This window comes from Gamsiella multidivaricata, assembly GCF_025024155.1.
Source record: "Gamsiella multidivaricata strain RSA 2152 chromosome Unknown BC939scaffold_20, whole genome shotgun sequence".
Taxonomy (NCBI): Eukaryota; Fungi; Mortierellomycota; class Mortierellomycetes; order Mortierellales; family Mortierellaceae; genus Gamsiella; species Gamsiella multidivaricata.
The window spans coordinates 438,939-456,506 of record NW_026251728.1 but is presented as its reverse complement, the minus strand read 5'-3'; the positions used below and the strand labels follow the sequence as shown (position 1 = coordinate 456,506).

At 50.8% G+C, this 17,568-nt stretch overlaps 7 protein-coding genes across 7 annotated transcripts; 2 read left to right on the top strand and 5 right to left on the bottom strand.

Annotated features, from left to right (window-relative positions):
- Positions 1–3,111: 3,111 nt before the first annotated feature.
- On the bottom strand, positions 3,112–5,276 carry BC939DRAFT_446485 (uncharacterized protein). The gene is made up of 4 exons (XM_051554966.1): positions 5,100–5,276; positions 4,942–5,013; positions 4,668–4,851; positions 3,112–4,574 (listed from the first exon to the last, which is right to left on the bottom strand). The coding sequence occupies exons 1-4, from the start codon at positions 5,250–5,252 to the stop codon at positions 3,307–3,309; spliced, it is 1,677 nt and encodes a 558-aa protein (XP_051414058.1). The 5' UTR covers positions 5,253–5,276; the 3' UTR covers positions 3,112–3,306.
- A 1,935-nt stretch (positions 5,277–7,211) lies between these two features.
- BC939DRAFT_395216 (mitochondrial carrier domain-containing protein) lies at positions 7,212–8,875 on the top strand (the record flags this gene model as incomplete). Its single annotated transcript, XM_051552211.1, has 5 exons — positions 7,212–7,468; positions 7,600–7,663; positions 7,791–7,894; positions 8,031–8,108; positions 8,206–8,875. The coding sequence occupies 5 exons, from the start codon at positions 7,212–7,214 to the stop codon at positions 8,873–8,875; spliced, it is 1,173 nt and encodes a 390-aa protein (XP_051414057.1).
- Positions 8,876–9,269: 394 nt separating this feature from the next.
- BC939DRAFT_446482 (glycyl-tRNA synthetase) lies at positions 9,270–11,180 on the bottom strand. The gene has a single exon (XM_051554965.1). It carries the CDS (start codon positions 11,054–11,056, stop codon positions 9,284–9,286), a length of 1,773 nt encoding a protein of 590 aa, XP_051414056.1. The 5' UTR covers positions 11,057–11,180; the 3' UTR covers positions 9,270–9,283.
- BC939DRAFT_446481 (coiled-coil domain-containing protein 55-domain containing protein) lies at positions 11,181–12,567 on the top strand. The gene has a single exon (XM_051554964.1). It carries the CDS (start codon positions 11,273–11,275, stop codon positions 12,521–12,523), a length of 1,251 nt encoding a protein of 416 aa, XP_051414055.1. The 5' UTR covers positions 11,181–11,272; the 3' UTR covers positions 12,524–12,567.
- Positions 12,568–12,703: 136 nt separating this feature from the next.
- Positions 12,704–13,372, bottom strand: BC939DRAFT_501650 (uncharacterized protein; the record flags this gene model as incomplete). Its single annotated transcript, XM_051560189.1, has 1 exon — positions 12,704–13,372. One exon carries the CDS (start codon positions 13,370–13,372, stop codon positions 12,704–12,706), a length of 669 nt encoding a protein of 222 aa, XP_051414054.1.
- Positions 13,227–17,035, bottom strand: BC939DRAFT_110478 (uncharacterized protein). The gene is made up of 3 exons (XM_051549914.1): positions 16,685–17,035; positions 16,311–16,567; positions 13,227–16,100 (listed from the first exon to the last, which is right to left on the bottom strand). The coding sequence occupies exons 1-3, from the start codon at positions 16,856–16,858 to the stop codon at positions 13,439–13,441; spliced, it is 3,093 nt and encodes a 1,030-aa protein (XP_051414053.1). The 5' UTR covers positions 16,859–17,035; the 3' UTR covers positions 13,227–13,438.
- Positions 16,546–17,538, bottom strand: BC939DRAFT_446478 (uncharacterized protein). The gene is made up of 3 exons (XM_051554963.1): positions 17,340–17,538; positions 16,685–17,193; positions 16,546–16,567 (listed from the first exon to the last, which is right to left on the bottom strand). Exon 2 carries the CDS (start codon positions 17,156–17,158, stop codon positions 16,946–16,948), a length of 213 nt encoding a protein of 70 aa, XP_051414052.1. The 5' UTR covers positions 17,159–17,193; positions 17,340–17,538; the 3' UTR covers positions 16,546–16,567; positions 16,685–16,945.
- Positions 17,539–17,568: the final 30 nt, after the last annotated feature.

The following is a 17,568-nucleotide window of genomic DNA, read 5'->3' as shown; positions in this document are numbered from 1 at the left end:
CCATGTCCTCTACTCCCTCAGCGACAGTGGCAGCGCCTGTCCCAACCATCCCTCTCTCCGTGTTTTCTGCTCAACAGCTCGGCGCTATGGCGGATTCCACAATGGCCATCAGTGTGGCCCCGATCGGCACAACCTCAGGCAGGAGCTCTCCCAACCCAGTGTCAATGGCAGGCGGTGGAGCAGCGCGATATGGACAGACTGCGTCGGGGTTTAGTACTGCACTATTGACACCTGCGCTATCGACACATTCTTCGTCATCCTCGGTGCCCTCCCTATCGATGGTCATGGGGGGTGCATCCGTATCTGGAGCTGACGGGAACGTTGTGATGTTGGATCCTATCTATCAGGCTCAGAACAATGGGGGACTTGTCTCTGAGGGACCAAGCCAAACCATGACGCCATCGAGATCCCCTGGGTTTCAGGATGCAATTGTCCCCTCGGCGACTTTGAGAAGCCCAACGCCGACAGCGCTGTCAATGACCTTGCCCATGAGCATGGCCGTCTCGGGCATGCCATTGCCTCCTACTCCAGCAATGCTTTCAAACATGCCAGTGTCTACCCCAGGAATTAGCATGGCAATGATGCAGGACGACGGTTCTGGCAGGGGCGTATATTTAATGGCGGCGAATGATCAGCACGGAGGAGTATCTCCCTCTGCCCTGGAAGTTGCCAACATTGTGGCCCAAGTAAACAACGATCTGGGGTATGGGCCTATGCCGGTTGATCCACAGCAGATGTAACTTCGCTGTCCTCTTTGCTTTTGTTTTTTTTCTGCACTACCCGGCATCATACCCTATCATACTTTTCCACCGACCGATTTTTCATACCCTAAAACTATTTTCCACTTGTCGAAACGAACATGGCATGGCAGGTTGTCAGAAATGTCCAATGTTTTATACCCACCCTTCGTTCCTCCCCCACATGCCCTTTCACATCATCAATATCTTTATCATGTAACTCTTTTTGTTCAGGAAAAAAAAAGACCTATTGCATTTTTGTGCTATCCGTTTATTTTCTCTTCTCTTTTTTTTTACCACTCAATATCCTCAGCATCTACTGTTTTCCGTTTACCAACATCATCGTTACAATAACGAAATAAAGAATTAAATAAAAAATCATTGAGTGCATTGTGTAGAGCAACGGGGTAAATATCAATCACCCACCAAATGGTACCAAAGTAGAGTTCTTGCTTCAGGAATAGGACACCAAGAAGTAGCTGTACCTCATCCTCGCTTTCAACGAAGCATTCCCCATAGAAATTCAGCATCTCATCAATGCTCAGGTCACCCACCAACAGCCGCGTGAAGGTCATTGGTGCAAAGTCGGCCTTGAATTCGAGCGGCTTCTTGTAGGGATGGCCTTCCTTCTTGGCCTTTGCGATCCGTGCATGGGCCGCAAGCATTGTTTCCTCGGGAGTAGGAGGAACCCAGCCGTCAGAGGCAGAGACGATCTTGCCATTGCGGATGACCACCTCGAGGCCTCGTCACTGAAGTCCAGAGGACCCTACGGAAAAAGTCGCAACTTTGCAAGACGAGCCTCGAGCTCAGATGTGACCTTCAGGATGAAATTGGCGTAGGAAGGAATACGGGCATAGAGTCTCAGGCGTACTGGCTTGCTGTTGGACTTACTTTTGGGGAGCACTGTCACTGGAGTAATTGACACTCAAGCCAGCCATAAACATATGAACCTGGCGGGAGTGCCTCTGGGATTGTTCCTCCAGTTCTTGGAGATCGTTTTTGGACTTAATCGCTTTTGAACCGCGCCTTTGCCTCCTTCCCCTTTATTGCTTCCGCTCTCAATGGTTGGACTGTGCCCACACTGTCAATCATCGGCTTTAAGACCGGGTACATGGCTTCGTGGATATGGTACCCATCCTCGAACGCAAAGATGAAACACGTCGCCATCCATCATGATAAGGTTACAGTCTTTACCAGATCTGGTGTAGTACGGTGATTGGTTTCGGCGGACTTAGGATTTTCGTGGACCGTGCACTTCCAATAGACTTGAGTAGATTCTCAGAAGTGCTCATCTTGATCAAGTAAGGGGTGTCATTCAGAGTTGGCGTGCGAAGGGAGAAGGACTCGGGTTCGAATTCTGGCTCTGTATGTGGGAGAGTAATGGCAAGAATGCTGTCAAAAACCACAGGGCCGCAGAATCGGATGACGTACTCGTAGCCGAACTGGGGGTAGGAGAGAAGAATGAACTGGATGAGCTCGCCTCGGATCATCCGATGCAAGGTATATCATTTCCAAGAACAATCGGCGAACGAGGCCTCTGTTACGGCGGTCTATTATTATTTGAATGAGGACGTCTTTTGCATGATTGAATGCTAATGATGTGCTGCTGGCCATCGCTTTTTCCTCTTTGGGTTTACCTGTATGTGCGGCGATGGTCTCTGGATTTCCATACTGCAGACTGGCCTTACCGTAATAGCCGTGGCAAATGTGAAATACGGCGCAGGCTAGGGCTAGGTCCTCTCTTCTTGGCCAACGTGTTATTGACGAGTGCAGTCATAATCGGATATCACATCGTTGCTTCCGCGAAGAAATCGTTTTCTGTCAGGCAGCAATGGAGATATTGTACCTTTAAAACGAACGTCTTCGTGTAGTGATTTATAGCCTAAGAGGCAGACTTTCAACGATATGAAGAGGTACCAACCGTCATGGCGTGGGTTACCTCATTCGACTCGGGGACCTTGTCTTCCGGAACTGGTATGCCCAGTGGAGCCCACTATGATGAAGACCGCGGGAACTGTCAACATTGTTATAAACACAAGAATTTGGGAGGTAAAGAGTATTTAACTAATGCCTTCATCGACAGAACATACTCGGAGCGCCCCAGCCATGCAATCGATTATTTTTCACACATCCGCTCGAGTGAACCAGCACATAATAAGTTTGTCGCCAATGTCGATATTCTGTAATTACTTCTGTCTGGACTGGGGTGAAGGTGTGTTGTCGTGAACGTCGTTATTGGTTGTCATATCGATGTGAACAGGGGCGGCCGTTGAAAAATGCGGTAATGGAGGAGGAGGGGGAGGGGGGAGGGGACGGGGAGGGGCTGTGCTGTTAGAAGTTTTCTTTGATAATCACTAAGACGATGAAGGTTTGTGTTGCACAAGTTTTCCTTTTGTCGATTGACAGCGTGCAGATGTTTGTATTCCACATAGATAGATATTATTTAATTAATTCGGCCTACGATCTTTCCTCATCCTTCGTTGGGCAGCAACATGCATAATGAGAAACTCATTGTAGCGCTGAAAAAGGGAAGTGCAGGACGTTGGACAATACAGAGGCAAATGATCTACTACCACCAAAACATATCGCAATAGAATTCCTGCTTGGGGAATAGGATCTCGAGCAGGAGCTTGGCTTCAGGTCCACCTTGGACTGAGCACTCTCCATAGAAGTGCAGCATCTCATCAATGCTCAAGTCGCCCACCAACAGCCGCGTGAAGGTCATTGGTGCAAAATCGGCTTTGAATTCGAGCGGCTTCTTGTCGGGACGGCCTTCCTCCTTGGCCTTTGCGATCCGTGCACGGGCCGCAAGCATCGTTTCCTCGGGAGTAGGAGGAACCCAGCCGTCAGAGGCAGAGACGATCTTGCCATTGCGGATGACCACCTCGAGGCCTCGTCCTGAAGTCCCGAGCATCTTGCGAAAGAAGTCACAGTGTAAAGTGACAGTGATACCAGCCAGGGGCGACTTTGCAAGGCGAGCCTCGAGCTCGGGCGCGACCTTCAGGATGAACTTGGCGTAGGAGAGAATGCGGGTGTAGAGCTTGTAGTTCCATGGCATGGGAGTGGACGCGCTTTCGAGGAGTCTCGATACCGGGTGCTTGCGGTCCAGGAAACTGGTGATGGCCTTGACCTTGGGCTCTCTCACCGTCTTTTGCTTCTCTTCATCCTTCTTGCTCTCATCGCCGCTGTCACTCTTGGCATCGATCGCATTGCTCTGGGCCTTTGCCGCCGCCTCCTTCTCCTCCTTCAGCTCCCAGCGGTTGGGCTGGTTCAGAATGTCGATCATCTGCCTGAGGACCGGGTGGATGGCGTCTCGGTAGTGGTAGCCATCTTCGAGCGAGAAGACTGTGAGTGTGAGAGATCTCCCCATGTCCGCGACGATCACGCCGCAGTCCTTGCCTGTCTTTGCATCGACGATAATCCTGGACCTCCGAGTGCAGTCGTACTTGGACTGCGCGGTCTGGATCCGGTCGTGGATAGTGTACCGCCAGTAAGCCTCGTCATAGATCAGGCCGAGCTCGGCATGGACGTGGAGCTTTTTCGGGGTGCTCATCTTGAGCAAGTAGGGGATGTCGTCCAGGGCGGGCATACGGAGCGAGAAGGGCTCGGACTCAGGTTCAGGGTCTGATTCCTGTGCTTTGGTAGGGCGTGGAGGGATTGCAGCAGCGAGGTTCTCGACTCGAAGAGGAGTAGGGATGGAAAGAGCGTACTCGTATCCGAACTGGCGGTAGAAGTGAGGGATGCCTGGGATGTACTGGATAATGTCGCCCCGAGCATCACTGGCCGGGTTAATCATCTCGAGGAACAGGCGGCGGACGAGGCCCCTATTGCGGTAGGCTATATCCAGAAACATGATCTTGTTAGTATATCTTCATATGGTGCGACTGAATGATGGAGTTGGGCCGGAGAAATCCAATCGTTGCTAATCACCTGGAAGTGAACCGACGCATTCAGGTCTGCCATACTGCAGTTTGACATTGCCGTAGTAACCAGGAACGGCGTGTAGACTAACGCACGCGACGATAGGGTTCTCTCCCTCCTTGGCCAAGGTATTCTCGACAAGGGCGTAGTCGTACTCGGACATGACGCCAGCGTTTCCACGGAGGAGTCGTAGCTATCGACATTGGAGAAAACGATGTCTACGGTAAGAGACTTCATCTACGTACATGCTGCGCGGAATGTAAAGAATAGGAAACACACTAACCATTGCTGCTCGGACTATCTCGTTGGGCTCGGGCTCCTCATCCTCCTTTATTTGGACCCCCATTTGGATCCACTAATCAGAAGAAAAGTGTTAATTTCTTGACACTCGTACATGACGAACATGCAACAAAATTGAACAAGGAGGTGTCATAAACATACGCGGAAAGCCTCGGCCATACAGTTGGCTACATTCTCTGCATCGGCTCGAGTAGACCAGCGCATGATGAGTCCATCGCCAATGTCGATTCTTTCTGGCCGCTTCTGGACTGGAGTGGGGTTCTGGTGGATGTCAGCGGTTTGACCGGCGGCCATGTTTGGAGTGTTTCTTTGAAGAGTCGTGGTGAGGGAGAAAGAAATTTTGCTGGTGGCAGGTTTTTATACCCAAAAGACGCCAAGAGGATACTGTTCTGGTAAGAATGTAAAAGATCTAGCGAATGACTTATGGAAGCACGGAGCACCGCCCCTTTCTTTTTGTTTTCGGATAACAGCTCCATATTTGTATCCCATCCTCCCCCTCAATTTCTAGGCCAGAATTTTCTTCCTATGGTAGGACAATGATCATAATTCATTGCTCACTTCTGATATCGAGAAGCCGACTGAAAGCAGTGCGCACAAATCTGCAAGGAAGTATATGAAACTGCCCTGAGGGGATTCCAATACATCCTTTTGGAGATCCTCAAGGACCGATGTTGGTCGACCTTGCACAGTAGCAAGACGAATAAAAAGGGATACGTTGCTACATATCGGCGCCTTGGCTGAACTTTTCGTCCTTCAGTGAATAGGAAATTAGGAGAGTTTTCTTTCACATCAACACGTGTTGCTTGTTTTGGCTCCTTTTGGTAAGGTTGTTTTTTATGGTAACGACCGCGCTTTGCAAAGGAGCCGTGCTGAGCACGCTACCCTTTTCTTGCCCAGCTTTGTACAGCATACCGTTGTTTACGAGATGCGACTAATTGATGCCTTGCATCTTCCCAGGAAGCAAGTAAACATCATTACTTTGTCCAATGTTTATTTGGATGTATCCTTCTCATCATGCGACCGAACAGACAAAGGCGAAGCAGGTCCTTTGACAGCAAAATATCAAGGCAGCAAAAATGGGCTCTATCTAGACTCTTGGCGGAACATCATCCGAAGCATCCCCGCAGCAATAATTCAGTATCTCCACAGCAACGTTAATATTGCGAACTACATGTAGGTGGTCGTGGGCACGAGTGATTTCTTACTCGATCGGTCTTCTCCAGTTGCTGCTATCTGTACCTAGACCGAGTGCATCCTCTCCAAAAGGAGAGGGTCCTACTTGCCCAGAATAATGTCCGAACGTGGATGATCTTTTGATCTTGATCACCATACTGTGAATTGCTTTTTCCCTTGGATCTGTGGGAAAAGATCCAGGTCACTGGGCACTGTCCCTAATTGTTCTTAGTGTTTTCAACTTTCTATCTAGCGCTATGGCTAAAAAAATGCCTGCTAATGGATTCTACGTATGTCTTGTTGTCATTGCACTGTAGAAATAAAAATGTAGAGGCAAAGGAGGTCAGTATTTGAAGGGAGGGAAACTGAAGCATATCTATGTCTTTATCAATATTCGCAAGGAACACCGGGACCGCGCTGAAAGTTCCATATATATTTGAGGCGTTGGGCGAAGTCGACGACTAAAAGATATCAATGGCGAATTGCTGCTTCGGGAATGGAGCGGCGTACAGACAAACGCATGCGACGATAGGTTTCTATCCCTCCTTGGCTAAGGTGTTCTCGACAAGGGTGTAATCGTACTCGGACATACTGCAGTGTTTTCCGCTGAATAGTCGTTGCTATCAATATCCAAATAAAAAGCCAAGTTGGGCGACTTCTTATGATGAGATAAACGTTGTACGTTCCCGACCTCCTTCGAAGGAAGAAAAAGAAGACTGCTACGGCGCGTGTATGTTCGCTAGGCTTCGGTTCCTCATCCTCCTCCCTGGATTTGAAGCCTGCTGGCGCCCACAAGGCTTTTTGCCTTCTTGCGCCACCAACTTGGGAGCAAAACAGACTTTCCTCTTTTGGACACGGACAGTCACCGAAAAAAACTGTAAACAAGAATGGTAGCCTTTACTTTTTTTTTTCCTTGCCCCTGCTACACCCGTTTCACCCACTTCGTCTTCCTTGTTCCATACTGTCAAGTATCCACCAGACAGCAGCGACCACTTCAGCAACGACCACGGAAAAGAAACAAAAACCATGAGTGCAACAACTGCTGCCGCCGCTTCCAGGAGCAACGTTATTCTCCCAGCTATGCTTCCTTCGTCTTCCGCCACCACTAGCTCCCTTAGTCAGCAACTGCAGCAAAAAGGCGCATTCAGCTATGGAAGTAACCCTTCGTCATCCTCAGAAAACAGTGCCAGTGATACTACCGATCGTAACAATGCCAGCAGGACAGCTGCAGACGCTGTTCTGACTTCAAGTTCCGTCGTCACCAGCAACGCACAGCCTACTCAACGACAAAGGTTTGCAGGATTGCAGTTCTCCTGGGTTCACTTCCTTGCCGGAGGGTAAGTTTTACTACACCTATTGTAGTCTTGGTCATTTGCTTTGATCTTTCTGTCCTTGTATTTGGCTGCTGTTACCAAAGGTCATGCATGCTCGTTCCTGACATATCATGATTGTGTATGCTCTTTTGTAGAACCGGTGGTATGGCAGGAGCACTGGCGACATCGCCGCTTGATGTGGTCAAGACCCGACTTCAGGTATGGACTAGGGAGAAGGCTATTATTACATACTATCCCAGGATCGTCACAGGCCAGTTTCTTAAGCACAATTCTCACGCTCTGGTTCTTTACCTCCTTTTTTTTTGGTTCCATCCTGGTTTTACAGTCCTCCTTGTACCAAAGTACGAAGAGTGTTTCTGCGGCGACTGTTCCAAAAACAGGAGTCCATTCGATCCTCGGACATATCAAGGATACTTTTCTCCTGCTCGGGTATGCCTTTTCTACTCCGATTTGCGCGCTGATCGCATCAGAACAACGGAGCGTATTTGATACGGAACAAAAACAACAAAAAAACAGTCATTTGCTGATCTTTTGAAAATGCTTATTTTGCCGCTTCTGCTACTAGGCACATCTACTCCAAAGAGGGACCTCGTGCATTATACAAGGGCCTGGGTCCTAACCTGGTCGGCGTCATTCCAGCAAGGTAACGCCCGCTCTGTAATGCGCCATTTGCCCTCTACCGCTACAATGAAACAGTATTATGGAGCGTATTCTAATATGCGCCGCACAAAAATATCTAGGGCCATCAACTTTGCGACATATGGCAATGGCAAGAAGTTTTATACCGACATGAACAACGGCAAGGAAACGACTTATGTTCATCTTGCCTCAGCCATTACCGCGGGCATTGTCACGGCAACAGCAACCAACCCCATCTGGCTTGTCAAAACGAGAATGCAGCTCCAGGTCGAGGGAGTACGCCAGTACAAGAATAGCGCGGATTGTGTCTATAAGATTCTTAAATCAGAGGGCATCCGTGGCATGTACCGTGGTCTGAGTGCTTCATATCTGGGTGTGGCTGAGGGAACGATTCAGTGGGTGATTTACGAGCAGCTCAAGAAGAGTCTGGCCGAGAGACGCAAGATGAACAACACAGGTTCTAAGGGATATGTTCTTGGAGGCAAGGATATTGAAGAGTGGATCGACTACCTTGGCGCTGCTGGAGCAGCCAAGTTCATTGCGTCGGCTATCACATACCCTCACGAGGTGCTTCGCACGCGCATGCGACAGCTCCCCGTTGGAAACGAGGCGCCCAAGTATAATGGACTGAAGCAGACATTCCAGTTGGTGCTCAAGGAGGAGGGTGTCGCTGCGCTCTACGGTGGATTGACGGCACATATGCTGCGTGTTGTTCCTAATGCCGCGATCATGTTCTTCTGCTACGAGGCCATCATGCACCGCTTTGGATAAGTTCATTTCGATCGATCCATCAGCAGAAGCCAGGGGCTGACGAGCGGTGTTGAACCAAGCGGGGCCGGTTGTGCATAGGATGCTCCTTTGGTTGCAACACTGCGGTGGAGGCGATGCATTGTCTTTTTTCATTTTCCTTTCGCTGTCTAGCATTTATTCATTCATCATTGGGTTTCGTCTTCTCTTTTCTTTTTCATTCCATTTTTTTTTTTTTTTTGGATTAGATATTGTTCGGTCGTCACTTTTGTATTCATTTCCTCACTTGTACAGTATTTTTCCTTTCAGGGTATCACTCCTTTTCAAATAGTCATTTTCATTGATATCATTTTCATAATATTTCATACGCTTGCGTGCCTCAATATGATTGTGTCCTTGGTTTGAATGTTATTGAAATGCATCTTTTATTGTCTATGCTGCTATCGTTTGCTGAGGACGGCTGTGTCTAGGGTATAGCCTCAGGCTGTCCTGGACAATGTCAATGGCCTCGTCCTTCGAGACACGTCGTTGTTCGCCAGTGTCGCGGTCGCGGATGGTGACATTATGATCGTTGAGCGTGTCGAAATCAACTGTTACACACCAGGGCGTTCCGATTTCGTCCATGCGGTAGTACCGTTTGCCGATCGTCGTGCTCTGTGTCTCGAGCGCAACATTCACCTGGAGTTCCTGACGGAGACGGTTACTAATGTCTGTGCAAATATCGACCAGGTCCTTGTTGTTCGAGACTAATGGCATTACAGCGACCTTCACAGGCGCCAGGCGAGGGTGCAGCCTCATGATAGTCCGCACGCCCTTCTCCTCGCCCAGTGGGACGGTGCGTCCTTGCTCGTCTACTGCTTCCATGGCATCCAGCATCAGGGCCAGCATGGCTCTGTTCAGACCACATGATGACTCGACCACATGCGGTGTGTATCTTTCTTTTGCCAGGACCTCTGTGTTGTTCTCCTTCTGTCCTGTGGCCTTCTCGCGCGCTTGCCGTTCCTGCATCAGGATTGCGTCTGTGTACTGCAGTTTGATCCCAGTTGCCTCTGAATGTTTGCTCAAATCAAAGTCACCGCGGTTGGCGATACCCTCAACCTCTCCCCAACCCCAAGGGAAGAGGTACTCAACATCAACGCAGCCACTGGAATAGTGCGCCAGCTCGTCCTGTGTATGAGGACGTTCCCGGATCCGGTCATGGTGACGAGCGTATGTCCGCCACCAGTCCATCCTGAACTTTCGCCAGGATGTGAATTGGTCCTGTGCTTGCCAAGGCGCGACAAAGTACTCGAGTTCCATTTGTTCGAATTCGGGGGTGCGGAAGATGGCGTGTTCGAGACGGATCTCGTTACGGAAGGACTTTCCGACCTGGGCAATGCCGAAGGGGATCCTGAGGTGTGGGTGCGATCGCTGAATGGTCATGTAGTTGATGAAGACGCCCTGAGCGGTTTCGGGGCGGAGATAAGTGAGCGAGGGGTACAGGACCTTGTCGACGAGCTGACGCGTGTTTGATAGATCCGAGGAGGATTTCTGAGCGTCGAGAGTCGTGGTGATGACCTTGTCGATTGGGTCGATCGGATCCAGGTATGTTTTGAACATGAGGTTAAAGGGTCTCGATTCTGTAAGGAAGGGCGAGTTGGAGTTCGGGTCGACATATCCATGATACGGGATCTGAAGCGATGAGTCCAGATCAGAGGTTGTTGAGGTCGTAGAGGGGTCCTGCTTGAGTACGATCCGGTCCCTTTCCATGCGCTCGACTTCCATGAGGATCTGCTTTCCGCTACGTGTGATCATAGCGCCCCTAGCGAATTGAGTCCTGATATCGTTCTCCCACAGCTTTGCAGTGTTCTTATCCGGCGCCGTGATCGGGATCCTGCCCTGATCATCCAGCTTCAGTTCTGGAGCCTTGTCTGGACGGAATCGTTCCTTTGATAGTCGAGAGTCGACCATCTCGTCCGTAAATTGGTCAACATGACCAGAGGTCTTGAGGACCGCTGGAGGGGTGATGATGGCGGTGTCAATGCCGACGACGTCCGACCGCTGATAGACCATCGAGTTCCACCACTCCTGAGAGACGTTCCGTTTGAGCTCGACGCCGAGGGGGCCATAGTCGTAGGCGCCTCGAAGACCGCCATGAATCTCTGCAGACTGGAAGAGGAAACCCCTGCGCTTACAGAGGTCGAGCAAATGGCGCATAGCCGACATGGTGAAGAGACGGGCGGAAGGAGGAAGGAAAAGAGAGACCGAGTTGGCGACGACGGTAAGAAGCGTGGGAGGGGTTCGTGCCGTGCCGTGCCTGAGTGGGCAGCTGCTCAAAAAACATAAGCCACGGCCAATTGGGCACCACCATGGTGTGCATGTCCAAGTTGCTTTGCTTGCTCCTTCCTCATTCACCACCGACAGGCTACAGGATACTTCACCATGTCAGGACTACAGTTCGGACTCAACATCAAGAAAAAGGGCCCCGTACTCGCCAAACCAAAGCCAGCAGCAAGCCGACCTCTAGGCGGCCGCAGTGCCTTTGGCAACCGCAGCTCCGACGAAGACAACCTCGACGACGACGAAGACACCACTACCACGACCCCCTCCTCCTTCTCAAGACCAAACCCCACCACCTCTTCCTCCTCCACTGCATCTGTCAACAAAGCTCTCCGCCCATACGCAACTGCGGCCGTTCAATCCACCGCCGTGATCGAGCAACAGAATGCGGCTCTGGCGGAGGATCCGACCATTTTCGACTATGACGGCGTTTACGACCAACTCAAGGCTGCGGACCGAGCCCGTGAACTCGCCCGCAAACAGGACTCTGCCGACCGGAAACCCAAATACGTCGCCGCTTTACTTCAAGCTGCCGAGACCCGGAAACGGGATCGGTTACTTGCAGAGGAACGACGGCTAGAACGAGAGCGCGAGAAGGAAGGAGAGGAGTTCAAGGACAAGGACATGTTTATCACACCGGCATACAAGGCTCAGAAGGAAGCCATGCGGTTAGAAGAGGAAGCGGATCGCAAGCGGGAAGAGACATTAGCCAAGGATAAGGATGGCTCGTTGATGCAGGGCTTCTATCGGTCGTTGCTGGATGAGCGGACAAAGTTGAGACCCTCGGGTGCGGATCTGATGGCAGCACAGAGTATGATCGCAGGAGATACAAAGGCACTCAAGGTTCTGGAGGAGGAGAAGAAGTCGGAAGAGCTCGAGGTCCGTGAGCGAGCAAAGGAGGCTCAGGCGCGAGGAATCAAAGTCGCTGTAAACGATGAGGGCGAAGTCATCAACAAGCGGGAGTTGCTCAAGGGTGGACTCAACATTATTAAAAAGAAACCAACAGCCACTTCCTCTTCGTCCTCTACCTTGGATCGTGGATCGCGCGACAGGTATGACCGCGAACGAGAGTATGCTGCATATAAGGACGCAAAGTACCGGTCTTCGTCTTCACGCCATGGAAGGGATGACCGTGATGATGCAAGCAAGGATCAGCGGGCGAGGATGACAGAGCAGATCGAACACCAGCTGTTGGAGCAGCAGAAGAAGGAGGAGGAGGAAGAGAGGAAGAGACAGGAGGCGATCCGCGAAGCGCTTAAGCGGAAAAACCAGGACGATCAGGTCATGGATGCTAAGGCTCGTTACTTAGCAAGAAAGGCAGCGACAGCGACAGCAGGAAAGACGGGCTCTTGAACGCACCAAATAAACATGCTGAAAAACACGTATACTTTTGAAACCAAGTAACTATGTATTAAAAAAAAAATGCATGCCACAGAAGCCATGCCGATGGGTATATATTTTCAAAAGGACGCTCGTTATGAAAACCCGCAAGCGGCCTCGCTCCCTTATGCGGAAATAGTGCCCGGCTACTCGTCAGATAAACACTTCACAATCCGGCAGAAGCGCGTTCACCTGCGCCTTGATGCCGCTCAGCACCGGGTCGGTGATCAACGACCCTTCAACCTTGAGCACCTTCAATGCCACAGTCCTAGGTCCTCCCCAACCGAAACCCACCACGGCTCTCGACAACAACTCGATCAGCTGCCTAACTTGTCCATCCGAGATATTCGTACCCTCAAGCACCAGCTTCTCAATAATGTCAAACCGAAGACTCTGCAACAGCACCGTCCAATCATCCTTCAGGATATCGAAATATCCGAGCGTGACAGATACCAAACGGGGTGATGAGAACGGGATCTGAAGCCACTGGATATGAGGCGGGTTGATCTGACAATGTAACATTTGGCCGTACATGTCGCGCTTCGGCTGGATGTACAGTTCCTGAAGCAGAGGCAGCGACACGGCATTGAGGAGCGTCGAATTGACCGCCATCGGAAACGTAGCTGCTGCCGTCGCCCCACCACGACCACGCCCCGTGACAGTGTACGTCCTCGTCAACGATGATGCCGTTGCCTGTTGAGCCGCAGACGCAGCAGTCGTGAGAGCGAACAGGATCGTCGATAGTCCGTGCACCTGCAGCTGCAGATGAGTGATCTGAGGACTGACTTGTATGATAAACTTCGCCAACGCCGCTGTTGCCATGTTCCGGTAATGCTGCTGGTCTGCGCAGACGATTATATACAGCTTAATGAGCGTCGCCTGTGAGAGCTAAATCACTTTTGTCAGCAGATCCAACGACTCCTCGTCCAGCATCGTGATATCTACATGCAGCTTCTCTAGTGTCGATCCCCTGCGCCTCATCGCACTTTCGAGTCCATGTAGCAGCCCAGATGTGAACCGCAAACCCGGCGGAACCTTCTTCAGCGCCCATCCAAACGCCTTCAAGATCCCCTCCCGCGCCGTAGAGTCAGGCGCGCGCAGCTTCAGTTGAGTCGCCCTCGGATCGTGCATATTCGCCGACAAGACTTTGTCCCCTCCCTCTGTGTCCTGTACTTCGACTCGCTTTAAGGATTGGTTACCCCTACAGCACGCCTGAATCGTCTCAAAGACCGCCACGACCTCGCTGTCCAGGCACCGCACTCCGAGTTCAACCAGCTGCTTGTTCTCTTGAATGATCCTCTCTAAGACAGGTTGATCGGCCGTTAGATTTAATTGGTCGTACAGGACCAGTCTCCGAACATATCCCGAGAAGACCAACTGGGTATACGGTTTCTTGTTAGTCATGATCGTCATGGACATGATCTCCGCCTGAGGCTGTTGGATCGTAATATCGACTTGCTCCTGACGATGCTTTTCCTCGCACGCGCTTAGCTCCAAGGTCTGAAGGTTCCTGAACCCCCCCGTCGTGTTCCTGACCACCGCAAACGTCGCGTCCACATCCAAGCATTGGAGTTTTAGACAGGTCAGCTGTGAACAATGACCTAAGACCTCCTCGATCCGGTTCAGTTCCATCTTCCGATTCTCGACCGCGCCCTGGACAGACAGTATCCGGAGCTGGATCGCCGAGGGCATGGACGTCGTTGCTGAGGCTACCGTCTTGGTCAGCCGACTCCAGAACCCGTCGCAGCGCACCAAATAAAACGACTGCAGCTTCGTGTTGGCCATCATCTGCAAGATCGGGTCATATCGCCTGCTCCGGCTAAAGACATCCCGCGTCGGACCCTGTGTATTACAAAAGTCGAGATTGAGGCTAACCACGTTCGTCTTCCTGACTATGTCCCGCAAGAGCCTCAAGTCCTCGAGTGTCGCCTCCCAATCCAGAACAAGAAACAACTCCTGAATGAACTTTGCACGCTCCAATGCATCGTAAAACTGCCTAGCAACCATACTGGACGAGAGTCGGGCCGCCACCTTTCCTGTCTCTTCCTCGAAACTGCCGCCATTGACCGCCACAACGTCCTTGAACTGCCTGATAGCCGAGTCCCGATAGTTCTCGCGGTAATGATCGATACAGACCCACTTGACACGACCTTCACTCGTCACGGTCCTGTACAGGTTTCCCAACACCTTACCCTCATCCTTGTTCTTCAAGAACTTGCTTAGATGACGCAAATCGGCACCCTCGAGGGCTTCGAGCTCATGGGCCGGATTCTGACCGTCGACCATGTTTCTGTCGATATTATCGATATTGTCCGCTGGTAGGTAGGCGAGTGATTCCAGATACTGGATCGCATAGTCCACTTTGGGCTCTAAACTGTTTTCCGCAAGCATCAAGCCGTCCTGGACCTTATCAATCCCGTCCATGAATCTCAGGTGTGCCAGCGGTGGGACTACGAACCCTGCAATCACGACTCCGTACTTGAGCATCTGTAGCAGCGTCAAGATATGGGATCCATACTTCCGGAAGAACTCGTTCGGTCGATCGAGATCGTATCCTTCATGCTTCGCAATATGAATATGCTGTGTCGCCACCCTAGAACCACTGTCCACCGCTAAACGTCCGCTCGCACCGCTATCGACGCTCGTGCTACTCTCGGTGCTCCACGGCATCGCCGCATGATCCTGTAGGTGCATCGGCATCGGCTGATGCTGTTTCGTGTGCTCTCCGCACTCGCACAGAAAGTACAACCTGAATCGACTCGTGAACGGACTCAGGACTATGTCCCTTCGCTGCGTCTCCCCTGGCAAAACAATAAACAGCCTCGGAATTGGGTACTCATGCAACTCGTACGTCTGTGTCAGTACCGCCTGCACCCGATTTTGGATAACGGCGAGTCGATCTAGCGCCTGCTGTTGCATCCGCAGCATCTTTTGCTGCATCTCTGCTGCGGTCTGCTGCAGCTCCAGCATAAGCATCTGAAGCTCCTGGTTCCGCGCCATTTCTGCCTGGAGATTCATAAACGCCGTCCGGATCTCCTCCTTGATCGATTCGGCCTGGTGCAGCTGTCCCGACTTGATGGACTGTTCAAAATGGCTAAACAAATGGGCCGATGTCTGAAGCGTTGTCTGAATACGAGGTATGAATGGGTCCGTTGACGGCGTTGTCTCTGGGGTACTAGGTAACATTCCCCCAGGACTCCTGGGGACTCTTGATGTGCTAGGCGTCCTGGAAAGATTCGTCGATATCATTGCCAAAGTGCTAGTAAACTGCTGCTGCTGTTGCTGCTGTTCGCCATTATCGATGAGCTGATATGCACTGTTGACGGACAAGCTGCTGAATGACTGGGACAAGGCACCGTCCTGCTCGACGGGGCTGTGAACGCTGTCGCCACCGATGCTGCTGCTATCATCTTGTGGAGGGGAGCGTACCAAGAGTGAGCTCACAGAGTCGTCGGTCGACCGCTGCCGAGCGAATCCCAATCCTGCGTCGTTCACCAAGATGACATCCAGAATGACCTCTGGATGGTATTTTATGCACTTAGGCTCAATCCTTTTTTTTTTTTTTTTTTTTTTGTGCACAGGAAATAATAGAAAGAAGTATTTGGTTAAGGATCTGTATAGCCTTTTGGCCCATTGGATTGGACCCACCTTCCAAAGAAAAAGCAAAATCGTACCATCTCCCTATCTCTCTCTCTCTTTTTTTTTTTTTTTTTTCTTTTTTGTTACTTTTGCGTGTATGTCGAAATCCAAGTTTTATTACCTTCTCTTTTTCGCGTCCCGAGCGAGCGAGATGGCTATATCGCCGTGCATGACACAGTGGATACCTGGGAACTGAAACTCGATGTCCTCCCAGAAGACGGTATGGAGTCCGGTCTCCTCGTCTGTCGAGACCTCAATACGTGTGATGGGACCATCAGGGAAAACTCTGAACGCCTGATACTCCTGAGGCATGAAGCGGTTGTGCTTCTTGAGGATTTTCTTGAGCGGGATAGAATGGTTTTCCTTGGGTGTGGCGCACTAGTGTTATCGATGAATTTCAATAGCGACGACTCGCTAAAATTCAGAGGCAGACGAGGAGGAGGGACGGGAACGAAAAGGGAAGAAAGAACGATTAAGATCCTCTGGAGAACATACCATAACTCGCATAAAGTTCATCCTCTCAGCCCAGCCACCCCTGCAACCGAGCCCAGAGATCCTCGAATTTTCGCACGTGCCGGAGGACAAACAGGCATAAGCTGCAAACCTTTTTGAGAACCAGCACAAATCGTTTGGTGAACCGGCACCAAACCTGTTGGTATAAAGCAGCATAGGCACAATTAGCGCACATGCTGGCTCACATAGCAGAGTCTTCTTGTCTTCAGCGACAACAGTTGCAGTGGGCCCTCTGCAAGGCGATCATCTGTAAGTCTGTAACCCAATATCCTCCCAGAAAGCTGCCCGGAATCTGCTGGTCCCCAAACTTATTGCTAACACGTCTTTTGCGCGCTCCAGTAATGCCTCTATAGACTCTCTTGACCCGAACGCTATCAGCGTACACGTAAAGAAGGTTTTACAATACTCCGACCACAACAGCCTTGCCCACAAGACCCCAACTTTGCGGTGGGTCATATGAAGTCTTGGACGCTGAAATATAGATTGGTAGTCTATATTTGAGGATCAAAGAAACAAAGTGCGAAAGAGATGTTGGGGGGGGGGGGGAAGGGGCACACACCGGTATTTATCAATCAACTCGTCGTATAAATATAGTTCCTACTGTCAAAAACCGCAGCGAATTCAGACCAACTAATACCTATGTCTTCGGGTATTCCCCTACACTGTCGCCCTCAGCCATAGACGAGCAACCCAGCAATGCTTCTGAGGCGTGAATATGCTGGTATTATCAAGATGGGTGTGCAATGGAGCATGGAGAAGAGAGTGATAAAGCGAATAGAAATAGAAAAACATGCTGTTGGCCTGTGAGGCAGGGTTTCTACTGGGGGAAGGCAAAGGGACCCAGAAAGAAAAATGAAGAACAGAGG

What these genes read in the sequence shown, in the direction of transcription:
- BC939DRAFT_446482 (XM_051554965.1), bottom strand. Translation starts at nt 11,056, where the DNA reads ATGTCGGCTATGCGCCATTTGCTCGACCTCTGTAAGCGCAGGGGTTTC.
- BC939DRAFT_446485 (XM_051554966.1), bottom strand. Translation starts at nt 5,252, where the DNA reads ATGGCCGCCGGTCAAACCGCTGACATCCACCAGAACCCCACTCCAGTC. An exon ending in GTATGGCCGAGGCTTTCCGC is followed by an intron (nt 5,014 to 5,099) that starts GTATGTTTATGA and finishes TCTTCTGATTAG; the next exon opens with TGGATCCAAATGGGGGTCCA. An exon ending in ATGCGTCGGTTCACTTCCAG is followed by an intron (nt 4,575 to 4,667) that starts GTGATTAGCAAC and finishes TTCTGGATATAG; the next exon opens with CCTACCGCAATAGGGGCCTC.
- BC939DRAFT_446481 (XM_051554964.1), top strand. Translation starts at nt 11,273, where the DNA reads ATGTCAGGACTACAGTTCGGACTCAACATCAAGAAAAAGGGCCCCGTA.
- BC939DRAFT_446478 (XM_051554963.1), bottom strand. Translation starts at nt 17,158, where the DNA reads ATGACCCACCGCAAAGTTGGGGTCTTGTGGGCAAGGCTGTTGTGGTCG.
- BC939DRAFT_110478 (XM_051549914.1), bottom strand. Translation starts at nt 16,858, where the DNA reads ATGCTGCTTTATACCAACAGGTTTGGTGCCGGTTCACCAAACGATTTG. An exon ending in TGAACTTTATGCGAGTTATG is followed by an intron (nt 16,568 to 16,684) that starts GTATGTTCTCCA and finishes CGATAACACTAG; the next exon opens with TGCGCCACACCCAAGGAAAA. An exon ending in CGGGACGCGAAAAAGAGAAG is followed by an intron (nt 16,101 to 16,310) that starts GTAATAAAACTT and finishes AAAAAAAAAAAG; the next exon opens with GATTGAGCCTAAGTGCATAA.